We start from the raw sequence: 20,693 nt of genomic DNA, 5'->3' as shown, positions 1-20,693 counted from the left end.
ATTTTGAAATGATTTCAGCAAAATATTAGTTAAATTGGGGTACTAAAAAGTATGTTAGGACTATTATTATACAAATCTCCAGAAAATAATAAAATTAAATATATAGTAGGAAGTTTTAAAATGAATTGGGGAAAATCATCTGAAAAGGTTTTAAAATATATTAAAGCGATATAAAATTGTATAAATTGAATTTACATGTATTACTTTTTGTAATTAATCTGAAACTACTAAAAACTCTAAAACTTTTTATTAGTAGTTTTGGATGCGTCGGTGCAATAACGGAATGAGTTTTTTGTATAGGTTTTTTCAAGGTCTATTTGCATGTTTGTTAGTCTTTGGTTGTAGGTGTTTTGTTACAATTTTGCGTGGTAGATTAGCAATATTTATAGTGTTTTTGATTGAAACGTTTATACGTGATTTTACGTGATTGAATTATGTGAAGTTTGAAGCTAAGAGCAGCATGTTCTTTATATGAAGAACGTTTTGTGGAAGATGGTTGCTAACATCTAAGTTTTAAGTAGGTTACCTTTTATTAAAAATTAAGATTTCACTAAACATAATGTATTTATCCAATTATTAGTATTTATTCATGGAATTGTTATGAAAGCAGTTTAGTTGCATTTTTTTTATAGTAACGTAATAAATTTGAAACATGAGACTCGTTTGTTATGGTAGTTACTTACTTTTGAAGTTCCTGAAGATAGGTCTTTAAATATTTATGTACGGTGTAGATGGGTAATTGTTCCGTGTCACGTAGCGAAGTTTATACCTTGATACAATTCCTAAATCGCGGCTTTTCCGGAAATTAATAAATGTTTACTATTTATAAGGTGGGGAAAACTGCTGGGTTCGTAAGGGATAGCGAAATCGAGTTTTATTACAGTTTTATTGATTACTAATATTTACATCACTAATAAATAATCCTACTTAAAAATGCCTAATCACCAATTACTCGCACTTGAAAATGTTTATCCTCTAGTCACTCAATGTGTCAAGTTCTGCTGTTGACACTCCTCACAGTGGTTCGTCCCTTACCTTGCACCTGTCCACACACAGTCTTGTGCCACTCAGTTGCCGCACTCTCAAAATTCAGTAGAACTGTGTGTCTTGCCACACTGAAGGGCGGTCTCTCATCCTCTTTAACGGATTATGCTCTAAAATTCAGAATGTCCATTTTTTCTAACATTAGAGACGTTCCTGTATTTATCCTGAAAATAGTGTTGATTAAATCCTACTGGTTTCTGAGAAATCACCATTTATAGCTTGCATTACAATACCTGTGCATTGTGCTGCCGCCATTTTTTGCGATCTTGTGTGGGTCTGTTTGTTTAGTCAAATCATGAGAATGGTCTATTAAGTTAGGTTAACTACCTTAAAAATACTTTAGGGTCAATCCATATGAAGTGGTCCAAAAGGAAATTATTGGTAGCTTCATCAATTTAAAAAAAAATGATATTTTGTGCCTTATTAACATTATGTATTGACAGTTTAAAACTGTCACTATTAAATTTTTATTCTCACTGTTTGATTATGGCAGTCATTTTATTGCCATGGTGCATGCCAATTTTTACATTTAACTTACTAGGGTTTACCTACATTGTCATATCTTAGCTTTGGTAGGTCATAGCATAAAGAAACAAAATCTGAGGTGTTAAAGCACATTATATACTACAATTCTGATCATAAACCATCTTTCTAAAATCACTCAATCTTACCGACTTTGAAGGTTGAACTTCTGCCTCAAAATTGCAAAAATTTGCAGTTTAATAATTTTTTTTCAAAATGAAGGCAGTATGTGTTGGGCTTCAAAATATTTTTGTAAGTACTTATGTAATAGTAGTGTATACACAAATTATTTGGAGTGTGAGACTTTGCTACATTTTTTTACAAGCTTGTAAAAATGAGTTTTTTCATATTTTTGCTTACTTTACGGCTTAATATCTCTGGTGGGCAGTTATCTAAAAATCTGAAATTTGCACACAATTAAGTAGGGTACTTACTCCATGGTACATAACTCCTGTTAAAATTTTGACGTTGAGATTCAACTGGTTCATAAGTTAACCCCTGTTGCGAACTCGTAATTTTTTTTTTGTATAAATAAAAGCAATTCTAATAACTATATATTTTCTTAATTAAATTTAATATAATGCTGTAAGTACTGTACTAAGTCATAAAAAGTATGATTACATATTATATAAGTTCGATTTCAAAACAAATAAACACTATATACAAATTATGAAGCACAATAGTCCATTTATATCACCTTTCTAAATATAGTATATGTTTGTTTGATATTACAAATGATTTACAATTTTAATTTGTTCACCATATCTTATTTTCTATGTTTGTTAAACAGCATTGAAATTTCATCACATAGTGATGCTGGAATATTGTGTAAACGTCCAGTTGGTGTGGATAGTTCTGATGGACTGATCTTTCTCAACACATTCGTATGAGGCACCCACACTCAGTCTTCACATGACATCTTAAATGACGTTCTAGGTCCATCTGGGTTGTAAAATTTTACGTAAATGTCATTGTTTAGAAAATTAACTTCCTCGATGACTCCTAGCCACCAATGTTTATCATAGACACAGGCAACAATGTCATTGTTCCGAAGATCCAGGGGGACAGACTTGGTTGAAACTAGAAGATCCTCATACTCTTTTGATTTGGATGTTGCATAGCTTCTCATAATCTCAGTGAGTGGAACAAAGCGGTGAAATATCAGTGTTCCTGGGAGCCGTTGGCAGTTGTTAAACCTAGGTTTGAGCTCTTCTTGTCGAGCAGTGATTTCCTCTTCTTTAGCATATATATATTTTATACCTTTAATTGTCTGTGTACATAAACATATCTTCAGGGGAAAGGATGTGATCCTTGACTGTTCCTTGAAGACTCACCTTTGTTATTTCCCTTTTTCTGTTCCTCCGACACCATCACAGGGATTTTTTCCATGTGATGTTGCGAAGAAATTCCACTCTGATCTAAGGCTGATTTTATACTTATGGTGACAGTCATTCATAAGATTCCTTTTATTTTTATACTGACTTGATGATCCATCTGAGAAGTAATATATATGTTGAACCCAAGAAACAGTCTTTTAAGTGTTTCATAAGATGAGATTGAAATGTATGCACTGTTGCAATTTTACACAAGTTTGGCAAGGTTGTAACTTATGAACCAGTTGAATCTCAAAGTCAAAATTTTAACAGGAGTTATGTACCATGGAGTACCCTATTTAATTGTATGCAAATTTCAGATTTTTAGATAACTGCCCACCAGAGATATTAAGCCATAAAGTAAGCAAAAATATGAAAAAACTCATTTTTACAAGCTTGTAAAAAAATATAGCAAAGTCTCACACTCCAAATAACTTGTGTTTACACTACTATTACATAAGTACTTACAAAAATATTTTGAAGCCCAACACATACTGCCTTCATTCTGAAAAAAAAATTATGCAATTTTGAGGCCTCAGAAGTTCAACCTTCAAAGTTGGCAAGATTGAGTGATTTTAGAAAGATGGTTTATGATCAGAATTGTAGTATATCATGTGCTTAACACCTCAGATTTTGTTTCATCATGCTATGACCTACCAAAGCTAAGATATGACAATGTAGGTAAACCCTCTTAAATGTAAAAAATTGTCGTGCACCATGGCAACAAAATGGCTGCCATAATCAAGCCAGTGAAAAAAAAAAATTTAAATGTGCCAGTTTTAAACTGTCAATACATAATGTTAACAAGGCACTAATTATCAAATTTTTTAAAAATGGTTGAGTAACCAGTGCTGGACCACTTTAAAACATTGTGGACAGTTGGTTGGTTAGTATAGCTATTATATTAAAATTGGTAAAAGTTCCGAATCACGTATCCAAGTATCCCTTGATCCTGATGGCATGATCCTGTACATTTTGATCCTGTGATACATGATGCTGTTTTAATTTAGTACATTAAAGATCCTGCACATTATAAAAACTTGTGATATAACAATAAATTATGATCTTAAGTTGAATAAAAAGTAAAATATATTTTCTTTTTAACTTATGATCATTATTCAATGTTTTGTTTGTCGGATTAGGATCTTTTGATGTACTAAATTAAAACATGTACCACAGGATTACTGCATACAGGATCATGACATCGGAATCAAGAGATTAACTTGGATATGTGATTTGGAACTTTTACCTTAAAAATAATTTTTAATGGTTGTTTAGAAGTTAAAAATTTAAGATACAGCTATCCTGACCTAACCAACCGTTCACATGATTTCACAGTATTTTTAATTTAGCTAACCTAACCTAATCTACCGTCCACATATTTGTATAGTAGGACAATTCCACGGTGTCGGACGTAAAATTCAGAAAATATTTTGTACTATATGTTTTATTTATTAACTTATTTAATTATAAATGAAGTTATATTTTTCAATGAGTTAATAAAGCAAGTTCTCACAGTCATTCTGGTTTGCATTTTAACAAAACATAATATTTCTTAACATTTATATAATTAAAGTTATCATGGTGTCGGACGTAAACAGAAAAGTCCATTTATGCTACATCCCATAGCTTAAAGTAAAAACTCTGTGAAATACTCATCTTCAGTTCAGCACAATTATTTTTATTTTGTAGTTCACATAAAAAGCTTCAGAAAGAAATCTTTACAAACACTATTTTTCCAAAAACTTTTTTGTTTTGTTAAATAGTTATTGGTGTCGGACGTAAAACGTTTTGGTGTCGGACGTAAAACTTCTGAAGTATGTTGATGTTGGATGTAGATATTTAAATGTATTTTGGAAATATAAAGTTATACAGTATATTGTGTTGTGTATATAGCAAAGGCATTGGATAGTTTCAAAAAGACTCCTATTGTAACATGAACATATGTCAGAAAAACAAATGCACAATGCAAGTTACAAGTTACATTTCAGTAAATTTTTAATGTGCTGATGGTATGTTTAATTAATGGAAGTTGTGAAGATATATTGACCTTGTGTACCTCCACAGGGTACAGGAGGTGCAATTTTCTTAATAATGTAATTTACAACATAGGCAATGCAGTCCACTTGTTCAGGCCAATAATAGCATATTCCAGTTTTGGATGGGTGCATCACTTTCACTTCTATGTCATTTCTCTTAACGGACTGTACTTCACCTGGATAAAGCATGCTGTCATACCTGACAACTACCCAGTCCTGCTTAGGTTTGGATGTCATACTAAGTGCACTTCCATTATCAACATTCTCTGCAATTTTAATGTCTCTGTCTGGGGAAACACTTTCATCACTAGAGTCTGAGGGGCATTGTTCAACAACTTTCACTCTTATTTTTACTCCAGCGCTTGTTTCACTCACCACAATATACCCATACTTAAATAGCAGCAGCAGACACAAAATGGATACTGTGTGTATATGGAACAGGAATCGTGGATTCCCATATTTCTCAAACTTCATTCTTCTTCTCTTGTATGTCCAGTTTTGGTATATATACCACAGAAATATTGGGGTTTCGATTTGCTGCAAAACTAGCAAAATCATTTGCATTATTTATAACACAATGGGGCATTGCTTTCACATTGTTCCACACACTTCTTTTTACAGTGCCCCCAATGCAATCCACAACGCCCTTCCCGTGAAACATTGCAAAGAAGTGCCACAAAAGTTTGATGTCGTATTTCTTTTCCAACATATGGATTACTGAAAACATGTATCTATTTTTAAATTGAGATGATGCTCCATCTGAAAAAATGTTGAATGTGGAAATTTCAGGAAATTTTGTGACCAAGTCATTGAGAATATAGCTGATGAAACAATAAACTTGAATTTTTTTTATGTTCTAGATCATCAGACACAATCACACAACATTTACTCAAATCTCGGGAAATCCATGCATATGATGTAAATAATGTAGCCTGAGAATGACTCCAATTAGCAGATTGTATTTCATTCTGATGTATAAGTGAAGCATTTTCAGAGAAATCAATTTTGAGTAAGACATCAGACCCAGAGACATTTTCTTTAATAGTGTCAAAGGTGTTTGCTTGGCTACGTTTGATAAAACAATGAATGAGAAAGCCTTTCATTTGGCCTTTCAATTCTTCAAATGCCTCTGAGATTGTACTAATAATTTCCACTTTTTGAACTGTACCTTCTAATTTCTGCCACTGGAAATATTTAATCATTTATTCCTCAGTCTCATCTTTGGGCTTGTAGATGCTAATCATATTTTTACAAATCTGGCATAACTGAGACATGCACTCTTTTGATGATGTAGAGCAAACTATCATGTTTATGAAGTTACTACAGTCAGTAGGGAGATTAGTGAACCCTTTTATACCTATTAGCAACAAATGCACATTTTCATGATGTGAAAAAACACAGACACTATGTGGAACTGTGGAAAAACATTTACAGTGTTTTGGACGAAGGCTGCAGAATTTTGATAAACCCACTGTCACTTCTGGATGCTTCTCTTGAAAATATTTATACACTTCAAGAAGTGACATTGTTAGATAGCGAACCTGAACCGTGTATTTCTGTTTTTTTACCAAACTCATCTTTCTCTCTGTATATCACTCTGTCTTTCCTGCCAGGTGCTTGCCATGTAACCTTATCACTATTATAGAATTAATTTATAATGTTCTTATCATGTTCCGATAGACCCTGGTTATTCCTTATGCTACTTGATGGAGACAACTGAACACCACAATCTTGTGCTAGACATTTCACAACATGCATTCTCTTTCTTGGTGATAGTGGCAAGTTGTTGTAAGCTTGCTTCATGGCTTTTCCCAAAGATTGCTTATTTTTGAAAGGCACTGATAAAGTTTCAGGTTTATCTTCACGATGTGTTAATTTCTCTTGTTCTTTCTTTTTTTCGTGATACCATTTCTTTACTCTTTGGCACTCTTTCTCACAAAATTTCTCTAATTCCTTTTTTGTAGCTGTTTCTTTCTGTCTACATCTCACCAACTTCTTCCTAAGTCTATCCTTTTCTAAAGCAGTAGCTCTTTTTGTGGGATAATTTTTTTTATCTTTCTCTGCAACGAGCCATTTTCTGACTGCTAGCTTAATTTCAGAAGAGAAATATACAGACATAAACTATGTCACAACATAAACCATAGAAAAGGTGAACAATAAGTAATGAAGAGGAACAGGAAGTGGATTTTCATTTAACAGTAGCAGCAACTTAGTTATAATAAATTACAGCAAATACAAACTGGAAAAAATACTAAATACCTAAATCATTGTTTGGTGTCGGACGTAAAATAATTTTTACATCCGACCCCCCAACTAAAAAAAAAAAATATTTAATTACAATTGTCTTCTATAATGCATGGATATTGAAGCCAAGGAAATTCCTACTTTGAAATTTTATTATTATACAATACAAACAATCTGGTGGCAACTTACAAAACTGAACACACATTTTAGTGTCGGACGTAAAATGAAAAAGAACATTCACTTTGATCGCAGCCTAAATAAAACAACATGCAACAAATTTATCTTTCTGTGTTTTTACATGTTGCTCTAGGCAGTAGTAGTTCAACAGATCAAGTTGAATCCAATTTTAATTATTAAATCACAGGACATGAACCAAGAAAGAAACCAGTGCAAAATTAATATTTTTCCTGAAACACTTTTTAGTAAGTTTGTTTATTATTATTATTTATAATTTACGGTTTATAACAAAGCTAGCAACTGATTCTCGTACAGCAACATGTTGGCTTTCCAATGATACATAACATCCCAAGTATATGTTCATTTGAAAATTTACTTCACTGGTTGACCTTCCCATGGAATTGCCCAGTACCTATTTTTAATGAAGCTAGACTAATCTCTAATTTCTCAGTCATTTAAGTCTATGAAAGATGATATGGACATCTTTATTGCACATTTTAATCTGCTACATAGTTAATTGTGCAAGCTGCAAACTTTTGTAACCTTGGGTGAACTTTGGAACTGTTCGAACCTTGGAATAGACATGTGTGAACTTCGGAACTGTTCGGGCTTCAGAATGGACTTGTGTAAACTGGTTGTTACACTATTACTACCATTAAAATATGTTACAATGTTTTTAATATAAGTTTTTAATGGAGCTAACCTAATCCAAACAACCATTCTCACGATGTAACAAATTTTGTAATATTTATATTGGACATGCACAAATGCTGCCGCGGAATGGACTGTTGTGAATGTTAGTTTTGCAGATCCTTTGATTCTTTATATATAAGAATGTTAAAAACATGGCGACGGCTGCATCAATGCATAGGTATCGTAATGTAAGCTATGAACAGTGATTTCTCAGAAACCAATAGGAATTTAAAGATATTGTTTTCAGAGTAGAGGAACATCTTTTGTGTTTGAGAAAAGTATTGTTACGATTTTCCTGCGGGTTCATAAAGGATAGCCCAATTAATAGATTTTATTTCACACACACAGTTTTATTTATTACCACTACTTGTCACTTACAAATAATCTTCTAAATTGGCAGATAATTAATTACACGTAAAAATGTCAACTCCCCAGTCACTCATTTCACACACCTCGCTGGACCGCACTTCCGGCGCAACTCTCGCCGCAGCACCCCTCGTGGGTCTCCGCCGCGGGACTCCGTCGCCACACTCCGCCGCCGTCACACCCTTCGCCGAGATCCCACACGACGACTCACTCGCAACTTCGCCCGGGACTCCGCCGCGCCCGCGACTCTATCGCCCGGAACCTCCCGACTCCACTGAACTCACTCACTTCCTGCCCTGGAACCTTCGTCCAAGGACTTCGCCACTCTGCCGCACCCGCGGCACTATCGCCCGGAATCTCCGCCGTGGGAGAACTCCCCACTGAACTCCTCTCGAAGGTCGGCCCAACCTCCTTATATAGCCCTTGGGTTCCCGTCCAGAACAATCGGGCATGTCTCCGAGATATTGCGCGACCTTCGCCTTCGAAATGCCCAGAAACGCGTCGTGAGTCCTCGAAGGACGCGGCGGCTGCTCAAAGAACGCCGATAAACGCAACAAGCATCGGGTTCCCACAAAACGCGCCGATAAACATGTCTAAGTCCTTTTATTCCGCAGTGCGGCCTCTTTTAAGTAACTCGATCTGAGGCAGGTGCGCACTGCGACGGTCAGGATGTTGCGAGACAGTATGACACGAGATACCAGGGAGAGGATGCGGGTGGAAGGGGGGCGCAAACAGGCTGAACGAGTGCGGCGACGCCAAGCAAGGCAGCCAAGCGCGATCGTAACAGTATTTTCTGAAATTTATTAATAATTTTCGGATAATCCACGATGTAAGAATACTACTACCCGTAGAAAGATCCTGGCCAAATGGAATTACCAAAAAATCTTACATTGTTATAAATAATTATATCTGACAAAGAAGTTCTAAAGTTTACAAAGTATAAAAGTTTGTAGGACAAGTAATAATCACACACTCACCTTCAATAACAGTTTTCCCGATTTTTGCTCTGAAAACTTTTTTCTTCTTCCATACCAGTGACATTGCAAACAACACAGGATAATGCGGCCAGTGTTGTTCTTCTGGTGCATGAATAACTTATTACCAGTTTTCCCATTTTCATTCATCACCATCATCTCATTTGAAATATCCTGTATAATTTGTTCTAAGGTTTTTGAAATGTGGAAATGATGAAGGTGATCAATAAATGAGGACTGGGGATCTTTTACCCCTTAACTTGGAACTTTACTTATCGTTTGTGTTTCGCCTCAAACATTGTCTTGATTTCCTTAGTTAACAATTACTTTGAATGGATTTAAAACTGTACCTATTTAGGGTATTATGAATTTTTTACCCTTTAACCCCTGTTTTTCTCCACACCTTGCAGTAATACTTAGTCATAGGTATGAAACGATACTCCGGAGGTATCAATACTTTTACTTGATATAGTATCGGTCGTAAAGTATCTATACCTACTCAATATCGTATGAAAAGCATGGATACTACTTGTATCGGAAATATCGGTTGTTTTTTCCAACAAAATCATAACAGTAGTTTTAATATTATGTTTATTAATGAATGTAAAAAACTGGACTAAGGAAAAAACTCTGCTTTAGATGTACTCCCCAAGAATAATAATTTTTCAAGGTGTTTTCCTGTTAAACTATTTCTTGATGTAGTGATTGTTGCAACAGCTTTGGAAGACAATCTCTTGCAAGGTACAGAGGTACCGAAAATGTGCAGATACATTCGCGTCTGTCTGTATTGAATTGGAAACAGAGGTTTTAATTCTTCCCATTCTTCTAATAGGTTGGCTTTTAATGAGCAAACAGGATTAGCCATATATATTGACACTTCATCGGTTTTTGAGTTGGTACGTCACTGCTTTTGGTCCACTGCTAGTTGTTTACGGTGCAACCAAAAGTCAAAATCTTCAGTCGAAGTTTCTTCTTCAGATCCACTAGTTGAAGTTGCCTGCTGTGAATCTTCTTTAATGATGCATGCATTTGCATCTTGGAAATGAAGATTTTTGATTTACACTCAGCCAATAGTTTGTTTTGTAACTGAGTGACACATTCTATTGATGAGGAAAATGTCTTTACCTGCGATGTGAGGCAATTTATCATGGGTATGATTTTGGATATAGTGACGTAATTCTGGCCGGAAGATTCTCTGGTAACAAATTCGAACTGTTGTAACAACTGAACTATCTGCTTCAATATTTCGATTTCCTGGCCCGTCACCAATTCAGGACTATCTGTAGCATCAAGTAAAAGTTGCGAAGCAATTTTCAACATTTCCAAAAATTGTAGAATTCCAGCGTGATTTAACTTATAGAATAAATTTTTTGTACATCCATCAGAAATTCCACTGTATCTGGATTTTTCTTAATTTGTCTGACTGTATTACACTTTTTATTACCCATTTCACAATATATCTAACTTTTTTAATAACATCATTAACTTGAATAGAAGTATTGCTTATTGAAGAATCAACTACAAAATTTATCGTGTGTGCAAAACATGGCAAATGTTTTGAATTACCAAGTGTCTTTTTCATTGCAGCAACCATATTAATGCCATTGTCAGTAACTGCATAAGTGATTTTAAACTGTGGAATATCCCAATCTTTTAGAATATCAACAAAAACATTAGAAATATATTCTGCTGTGTGATTTGATTTGAGTTCCTTGGTTGCTATATTAATGCTGGTAATGGCTATCTTCTCTAGAAAATGTAACTGTTTGAAATGTGTTGACGAAGGCACTTTGTAATAATGTGCCAATACCTTCATTAATTTCAAAAACCCTTCTCCTTCAAAAACATTTGCATATAAAATATAGTATGCACATATTTATATTGCTACATTTTATGCCACCTTTTTGTGAAGCAATTTTTTCGACGGCAGCTTTCAATGGTGAAGATCCGAGTGAGAAATTTCATCCCTACGTAGTCATATCAGCAAATTTTTCAGAAAAATGTTGTAGTTGGCTACTTCTCTTAGGATATATGATAAATTTAAATTTATCTATCATTTTTAATATTAAGGGAGTTGCATTGTTTTCTTTATGTTTTTAAAAATACCTTTCATAATATCAACTTCTTTATTCTGATTTTGCCCATTAACGAACTCTACAGAGATTTTCTCTTTCTTTATTTTATGTATCAGTCTGGAAGTAATATGTACAAAATTACGACAGTTATTGTGACCATTCAAAAGTTAGCTAGATATAGAAATATATAAACTTTTTAGATGACGTAATTGTTTTGGGGTATAGTCACCATGAAAAAAATAAAGTATAGCCTACTTTTTCTAAAAGTCGTATCATGGTTATAACTACGATAGGTAGACTTTTTTTATATGTACCAGAAACACGTTTCTTATAATACAGTCATGCTCACAAAGCCTAGCGAATAAAGTTTTCTGTGTACTTTGTGGCACATCATTTTTCATTATTTTCAAAGTAATTGACAAGTATATGTATTTTTTTTTAAATCAGTTTCTAAAATGTAAGAAATTTTATTTTGTTTCTTATTGTGTACCTGAACTCAATACTTGAAGAAGAATGTTTGTTTCCCTTCAGACTCAAAATATTTTAACGTATGAACTTCCCCTTAACAATAGGTAAAATTGTTATGTTAGTAATTTTAATTTGAACAGAAGCTACACTTGTGAAGCATATTTTATTTTATTTATTTATTTATCTATTTAAAAAAATTTTTACATGTCTGCCAACACTATAAATACTTTTGGGGCATGTACAAAAACAAAATGGATTGGAATAATCAGATATGACAGGACAACACAAGGGGATAATTTAGAAATACACAAACACATAATAACAATAGAAAAAGTTATGAAGAGGTTACATTAAATAATTAAAAATAAAAATTATAAATAAAGTAAATATTATGGATGGGCAGAGGATAATTTATACCCCTTATAGGAATGGTTTGTAGTGTAAAAAAATATTTCAGACAGAAGTTGTAGATATATATTAAATTATGGTTTTGCAATAAATTAGAATGGATTTGATAGTGTACATGGTACAGAAATTATGAAATTTTTTTTTAATCTTCTCCTGTGGCAATAGTTTGTCTTATCAAAAATTGTTTCAGACAAAAGTTTTAGATAAAGTTATAATATTTACAAACAATTTGAAAGAACTCGATGGTGTACCTACAAGGGAGTTGTGAATTATTTTGTTTGCCAACTCTTTTTTCCACCTCTTGCAGTTATGGTTGGTTGTATCAAAAATTTATTTAGACAGAAATTTTTGGTATTACTCTTATGAGTTATAATACATTCAAATGGATGAGATATGCATCATATATGGAAGATATAGCGATTTTTCTGTTTTCCAAATAATTTTCCCTGTTTCTCCCATTAGTGTGTCCCTAAAAATGTGATTTGTATCTCTCTCTCTGTGTGTGTGTGTATGTATGTGTGTATGTGGGTATGTGATTTGTGTGTGTGTGTGCCTATATATATATATATATATATATATATATATATATATATATATATATATGTGTGTGTGTGTGTGTGTGTGTGTGTATATATATATATATATATATACACACACACACACATACATACATATATATATACACGCGCGCACACACACACACAAATAACATTTTTATGGACACACTAATTGCTGTAATTTTGCACAAATTTCTTGGATAAACTTTGACTTGGCAATGGTTTTCTGGGGCCTAACGACCAAAAATGAAAATCTATATAAAAAAATTTCCAGAAGTCTCACTATGTTGAATAGCTACAATATTTAGTCTTTCTTCAAAATCTGCCTAATAGTAAGCAGTTACAGTACTTCAGTTGTCTGTATATCACTCATACTATGTACTTTATCTTCCGAAATGACATACCAAATTCATTATTTATTTATCCTGTACGGTTAAATGCAATTACTTAATTAGATAAATACTATTTACTTGCCAGTGACATATTAGGTATCTATGCAAATGAAGTAAGTAAATATAAGTTAATGATTTTTTACCTACTCAATATAATCTGCCTCATATTTATTTTTCCTGTTAATTGACATAGATAAAATGTTTCACAGCATTTCATTAAATTACGAAAGCTACATCTGGTGAAACAGAACTGTTATCCCTGGTTTAAGGGTAGGGTGAACTCAAATAGCATTTTATTTCTCCTTTCTACAGTGAGAAGCTAGTTTAAAACATGATTAGCTAAGTTCACTTCCTGTGTTTCTTGCATTATCTACTGAAAACATGAACTGATGAAAATATTATGTTAAAGGACTACACAATTTTATTGCATAATCTAAATGAAACATATGTTTGTAACATTTGTTTGCAGGCTTTAATGTCTTTGGAAGATTGGTGTTTGTTTTAATGGCTATGGATTTCATTTTGTAAATTTTACAAGTGACAATTTTTTGTAGTGTATTAATATGGTAATGTCAATGATGTAAATTTCTTTCTTTTTTAGGGTGTGATGGCTATGGATTTGATCAATCAAGTTCAGCAAGTGAAACAAAAGCTAGAAGGATCACTTTTTAACATCACAGTGGATGTGAATCAAATTTATGAAGAGTTAGAGCAACATAGTGTCAGAGAAGATAGAGTAGATTTTGTAGCATCATTGTTCCTGAACAAGTTCGGCTTCACTCCTATCACTTCGTGCACAGACAGTGAGAGTAGTGATGATTTGCATGCAAACATGAGGATCGATGAAGTAACTACAGAAAAGCGAAATGAAGTACCATCTGCTGGCATGTGTGTTGATGGAACATTTTTATCTAATAGAGCAGACAATGAGACAAAATCTGCTTTTGTGAGAGTGAATTCAAAAGTTCCTGTAAAATCTCTGCTCGACTTGCAAGCAGATGTCAAAGTGGAAGTGAAACCGTGTAAGAATAAAGATACTAGGGACCACCTAGGCCTGCAGGAGGATACCAGTGAAACTGTTTTTTCACTGCCCAGCTCTTCCAGAGTGTCTAATGGCATTACTGTGCAATCTTCATCTGCTGAATTAGATTTTGATTATGATGTAAACAACAATGATCCAAACAATAACACAGAGTATGAAATCCCTTCTGATCCTGTGTCTAGTAGCATTGAAGGACTCCCTCCAGCTAGTCTGCATGAACACGATGATTATAATGATGTTGAGTTTATTGATCAAGAACATATTCGAGAAAAGTTGCTAGGCGAAGCAAGAGTCATTCACACTGTTGTTCCACAGCGTACTTTTGGTGAAATTTTTTCATTCCTTGAGTCAAATTTAGACAATGAAAACAGACTGCAAGTAGTGATGAAGTATTTTCTCAATCAAGACTTCCCGAATGAAGCAAATGTGGTTAGTGTAGTGAGTAAAAGTAGTTTAAGGCCAAAATCTGTGCACTGTACAGATGAAGTGATTTATGTTGATGATGATTGCTGTAAAGTAAAGGACCCTTGCACTCAAGAAACTCCTAAAACCAAAGTGGTCTCAGTTGCAGACAGTGAGTTACATGATGATAGTAGTTTGTTATGTGATAGAAAGATAACAGGTAAGCATGAATCTGAAACCGATGTCATTTTTGTTGAGAGTGTAAGAAATGGGAAACGTCACTCTTCGGGAAAAACGGAGGCCTCACCCACGAAAAAAATCAAAAACTCCTCTCAGAATTTATATAGAGCTGACTCTGAAGCCCTTGATTTGTCACTAAACATTTCAAAGTATTCTTGCAACACTTCTCATAAGCATTTTGATGCTGTAAAAGAAATGTTTCCTAACTTGGGATACCAGCATCTGGCCAAAGTATGTTCACGTTATGGAGAGACTGATGATGATTTGTTAAGGATTGTTGATGATCTTCTGGAAACTGTAAGCAGTTTGGGAAAAATGTGTGAACCTGCAGTTGAACCGTTGCCTACATTACAAGAAAGTGGTTTGATGGAAAAAAATTATTTGTTTCCCTTTATTTCTACAGAAATTAAAGATGAGGCAGTGGATGAAGTGCCAGAATATCAGGAAGCTGAGCAAGCATGTAATGTAGAGCAAAAACGTAATTTGGTTACTGTTTTCCAGCAGGCCAGCAGTAGTCATGGTGGGCCCAGTAGCCAAGAAACTTCAGTGTCAAGCAGGAAGAACAGCAGTAGCTCTACTTTTGTTGATGGCATTGCTCCCCCATTAAGCATACGACCTGTGTCCGTTGATGGCAGTTCTAGTTCTCACAGTACGAGCTATGAACATGTAGCTCAGAACTCAAACATCCATGTAGTTGGTGGTAATGATACAGAACATAACAGAGTTGATACAGGTGACATCAATAAAACATCAAGCAGTGGGATGAAAGCTGGTAAAGCAGCTGGTCGAGAGAATTCAAAATCTGAGGAAGTGGCAGCCATTGTTGCAGCATCTTGTGCGAGGTTTGCAGCTCCGACAATTGCTGTTGAAAATGTTACGAGCACCAAGGTTGATGACCTTGCATCACTAACTTTTCCTTTAAAAAATAAACTAGCAGGTATTCAATTAGTACCATTGGACAAACTTCTAGATCAGAGTAAAACTTCAGCTGAAAAGCTTTTATCAAACACATCTTCAGGTAATGGTAATCAAAAGCAGAATAAATCTTTAACTGCAATTGCAGTACAGAAAACAGCTTCACATCATTCTCATGAACACAATCACTCTGTTAATAGAAAAAGAAGTTGTTCGAGACATGGAAAGACATCTTTGGGCACTAATAAACCCGTAAAAAAGTCTAGGAAAGGTGCAAGGACGTGTGATGGTGATACAGTTGCACCAATGCCAATGACACTTTGTAATAATCATAATGATCCTAATCAACCAGGTACTTCTGGTACCCAGAAAAATACTCCGGTTGCTGATGCTGATCGGATCACATCTACCAACACTGCAAATGAAGATAAACAGTTAGCAGCTGATGATGTCACTCAAGATCAGCAGAAACTAGACGATGATCGCTATGAATGCTTGTTGAATATATTTCCCCAAGCAGATCCTACGTATCTTCTGGATAAGTGTATAGAAATTGGAAATGATGATGAAAAAATGAGAATTTTCATTGCAGATACTTTGGAGAAGAAAGATTATCCAACATACCAAGATTACCAGAAACGTATGGAAGTAGAAAAGCAGAAGAAGAAAGTTACCACTGAATTCAGTGTAGAGAGTTTTCTTGAAATATTTCCAGATCCGTTAAAATACTTTTTAGAGCAAAAGAAGGCTGTTCACAAGGATGCTGCCATAGTATTTTTAAAAAACAGGTACCCAAGAACTCGCCAACATGACATATTGACAGAATTTAAAAATTACCAATTCAATCTTACCAAAACATGTGAAATTCTTGATGGACATAACCATAGTAAATTGAAAATCAGGCGACCTCTAATAGTTGACACTGTAAATAAGCAGGATCTGCAGTTTTTACAAGAGGTGAGTTATGTATTTGATAGGTCTGATTAGTTGGGAAAAAAAATTATGTTGCCTTAAATATAAATATATCTATAGCATAGATATGCCACATGAGAAAGTTATTTGTGTTATTTTACCATTTTTCTCATTTATGATTCTTGATACTTAATAAACAATTTCAGTTGTAATTCCAGAGCATTGTCAAAAATATTTATATTTTATATTTTCTGTAAGTAGTGTAGTTTTAATTGTCTGTCAAGCTATTCCCAGCTGTGGAGCTTCTATTCTTTTGAGTCAGCTTCAATTGCAAAATCTTTGTTGTTGATGAGTAATGCTTATAGATAAATAGATTGGTTTTAGATCAGTTGATGAGGTAGGATTTACATGAACTGAAATATTTTAAAAGTTTGATAATTGCATATTATAGCTATTCATCATCCTAGAATCTTTTTCCAATTGTAATTGGTTATGTAATTCATATTATAGGGCCTAAGACCATAATCAATGCAAGTGAACTTGAATTTATATTTGGTTTATAACTTAAATAAGCCACCCAGATAATTAAAAAAGCTATAAAAAGAGGTTATGTCAGGGGAAAAGAGAGTGTTTGGTAACCCTAGCATTGGTTGATATGTCAAGGTAAGGACACAGCACATTGTGCTGAAGGATAGGAAGGGAAGGAGGAAGGGTTGGTTTTAAAGCCCAGTATACACAGGCTTCTTTTTTTCGAGCATGGAAGACAACATGAAAGCTAAACAATGAAGTTAACACTTATTCTAACTAGAATGCAAGAAAGACAGTGGACAATATTCACTATACAAGTTCAAATGCTCATATTTTTGACAGCAAATGCAAATTTGTACTAAAATTTATTTAATTTATAGGTATATTTAAGTACTGAAGTAGGCTAGCATTAATATTCATGAGGAAAAAATTTTCTTTTCTGATACTTTGAAAAATAATTTTCTATTAGTTTACTCTGGACTTGTACAAGAAAGCAAAAAATAGAACTCTCTTTAGTATTATACTAGCTAGTATGCAAATCCTTGTATACAGAACACAAGTTTGCTACAATTCAAGGTTACAAGAAGGTGCACACACGGCAGTGTATACTGGGCTTTAATTAACATAAGTTTAAGGCTCGTAGTGGTTACTAATTTGATTGTTATAATTTTAATTTGAAGTTAGGCATGAAACTACTGTTTCTGGCTCACTTAAAGTGTATGTAGTTACGATAGGAATTTTCTCAAAGTATATTCTTAAGATTCGTGGAAGTGCACTTCAAACTTTTTTGTGTACAGTCATTTGGGGTAACTTTGTTCCACACAATGAACATAATGTGCATTTATCACTACCAAATCATATTCACAAATTTCTTAAGACCAAAACTATTTAAAGATGATATCAGACTACAATATAGCCAACAAATAAAATTCATATAATTTTCATATTTAAATAATAATCATGATTTAATAGTGGACCAAAGTTACACTTATGTTTTGGATAACTTTGTACCAATTTTATATAAAAAAATTTATATAACAAACAGAGAGTTAAAACAATATTTTACCTTATCTAATACGATGACATGTTATTAACAGTGCAAATACAAATGCAAGTTAAATATTTTATTTTAATTCGACCTTGCTGCACATCTTGGTACCCAAACACATGTGATCATCTACAGTGAAATGTAAAACAAACATGTACAATTTCAACCATTCATGCTTCAATTAGACCTCACAAGTATTTCAAAATATAAAGAATGGTATTTACTATATACACCAATATTCACAACACTTCATTTTTTTTTTCTCACTAAAAATATAGTTTCTAATTCACTCAACATCATCAGAGCACAGAATTGGATCATTTATGCGCATCATTCCTCTTTTGTTCACAAGTTTCATGCAAGATTCGTCAAGTTTTTTAATTATATATTCTTCCTGGTACCATATGGTATCTTTCTGCTCAGGCCACACCCACGTTTTCCCTTTTCTTCTCATACAGCTTATTTCATATAAAGTAGTATTCACTTGATCTTGTCGTTCTACTGTGATCACTTTTCCAGGGTAATGAGCGCCTTAGTATGAAACTATCACAAAGTCCTCTATATTTTATTCATATGTCGGTTTAGCAAGTTGATTTGTCACGAAGTTAAAATTTGGAACTTTTGGCATATAGTCCAAAGCTGATTCACAGATATCAGTGTCTCGATCTGCAATCAGTGATGCCGGCTCACTGGTTTTGGCCACATCACAGTTGTTAACAACTATCTCGGCTAAGAGGTGTTGAATAGGAGCACTTTCTTCATCATTGTTTTCTTTTGGAGTAGGCACTATTGTTCTAATCCCTAACCTAGCTTTACATCTTCTCCCTCCTCTTGTTCCGGCACTTGATATTGGTCGTTATGCATTCTCTGATATGTCAGTATAACAGTTCCGGTCTAGATGTTCAGAACTGCTGTTCACTTAAAGTGTTCTTTTCTGTCCACGTGTGTTGCCACATTCTTTGTTAATGTAGTATTCTTTGACCTCCTCCACAGAAATACTTCTTCCTGGTTCAACGGGTAGTCTGTATTTCTTTACATTTTTAACAGTCAGGTCTGACTCCCTAATATCTTCAAGATATTTCTTGAACTCAGTGCCCACACATTCTGTTTATGAGTGATACTGGTTTCGCATATCCTGGAAGAGCTTCAAGTACTCTGTTACAGTCCACTGGGTAAAGGCCACTCTTCTCAAAACCTTTAACCAAGTTTGATGATGCTGTGCTTTGACCGCGAAGCAAAGCTTTGGCTAACAGTTCACTAAAAACACCTTTGGGTAAACACACTTTCTTCTTTCCTTCTGGTGTTTTTCTCCTCTCAGCTAGGACTTGTCTCCAGTTTGTCTTCTAAGATGAGAAGTAGGCAACGTCTAGTGGTTGCACGAGATGTGTCGAGTTTGGCGGGAGGCATATGATGCTTATATTGTTTTCTTCACATAAATTCAAAGTTTTAATTGAAATATGGGAGGACAAATTGTCCTCAATCAGTATTTTTTTTCCCCCTCTTTCCTTATGGCAACTGGAAGAAAGTGAAACTCAAACCAATCATCAAACACAGTTTGATCCATCCAACCACTTTCAGATGAATTAAGTTTTGTTCCATGAGGTGCATTATACAGCCAGTCTGTCCACTTCAGTTTTCCCTTAAATATAATATAAGGGAGTATGAATTCGCCCACAGCATTGCCGCAGAACATTACAGTGTAACAAGACTTTTATGTGTTGAGAATTTTCTCTGGATGTCTGCATGCCCCATATGGATCAATACTTTTCCTTTTGAAGGGGCGTCATGGAATCCAGACTCGTCATAATTGTACATGTTTTCTGGTAGAACATTTACAGTTTCCATTTCAAACTGCTCAAAGAACTTCTTTATTGTTGCCTCATTCACGAGAGCTCTTTTTCTTGAAATGTTAGTGGCAAACCTTTCACCGATTTCAGATTTGTGTCTTTCAATGAATGACTTACCCCATTCCCATCCTGGCATATTTCCAGGAAAGCAACGTACTTTCCTTTTTGCAGAATCTATGTACGATTTAACAATCAATCGTAAATCAAAGAGTGAAATGGAAATACCCATATCACTAACAGCTATGCAGTGCCTTACAAAAACAATTTCTTCTTCTGGAGAAAATATAATAGGGCGTCCGACTTTACGAGTATGTCTATTTTTTATTTTGTTAACAATTGTCTGTCTTGGAACTCCATACACTCTAGCTGCTTCTCGCTGACCAATACGACCTGCAGTTACATCTTCAATAATTTTGTCTAACAGATC

General features: G+C 34.2%; 1 protein-coding gene across 1 annotated transcript in view; it reads left to right on the top strand.

Annotated features, from left to right (window-relative positions):
- Positions 1 to 295: 295 nt before the first annotated feature.
- LOC134530755 (uncharacterized) overlaps positions 296 to 20,693 on the top strand; it is a 98,110-nt gene continuing 77,712 nt past the window's right edge. Inside the window, exons 1-2 of the mRNA XM_063365895.1 lie at positions 296 to 517; positions 13,934 to 16,888. Coding sequence (XP_063221965.1) covers positions 13,940 to 16,888 — 2,949 coding nt within the window. The 5' untranslated portion in view covers positions 296 to 517; positions 13,934 to 13,939. The remainder of the gene's footprint in view (positions 518 to 13,933; positions 16,889 to 20,693) is intronic.

The sequence above is a fragment of the Bacillus rossius genome, chromosome 3 (genome assembly GCF_032445375.1).
Source record: "Bacillus rossius redtenbacheri isolate Brsri chromosome 3, Brsri_v3, whole genome shotgun sequence".
NCBI classification, from domain to species: Eukaryota; Metazoa; Arthropoda; class Insecta; order Phasmatodea; family Bacillidae; genus Bacillus; species Bacillus rossius.
The sequence above is the reverse complement of the archived record's forward strand: the minus strand, read 5'-3'. Positions and strand labels throughout refer to the sequence as shown.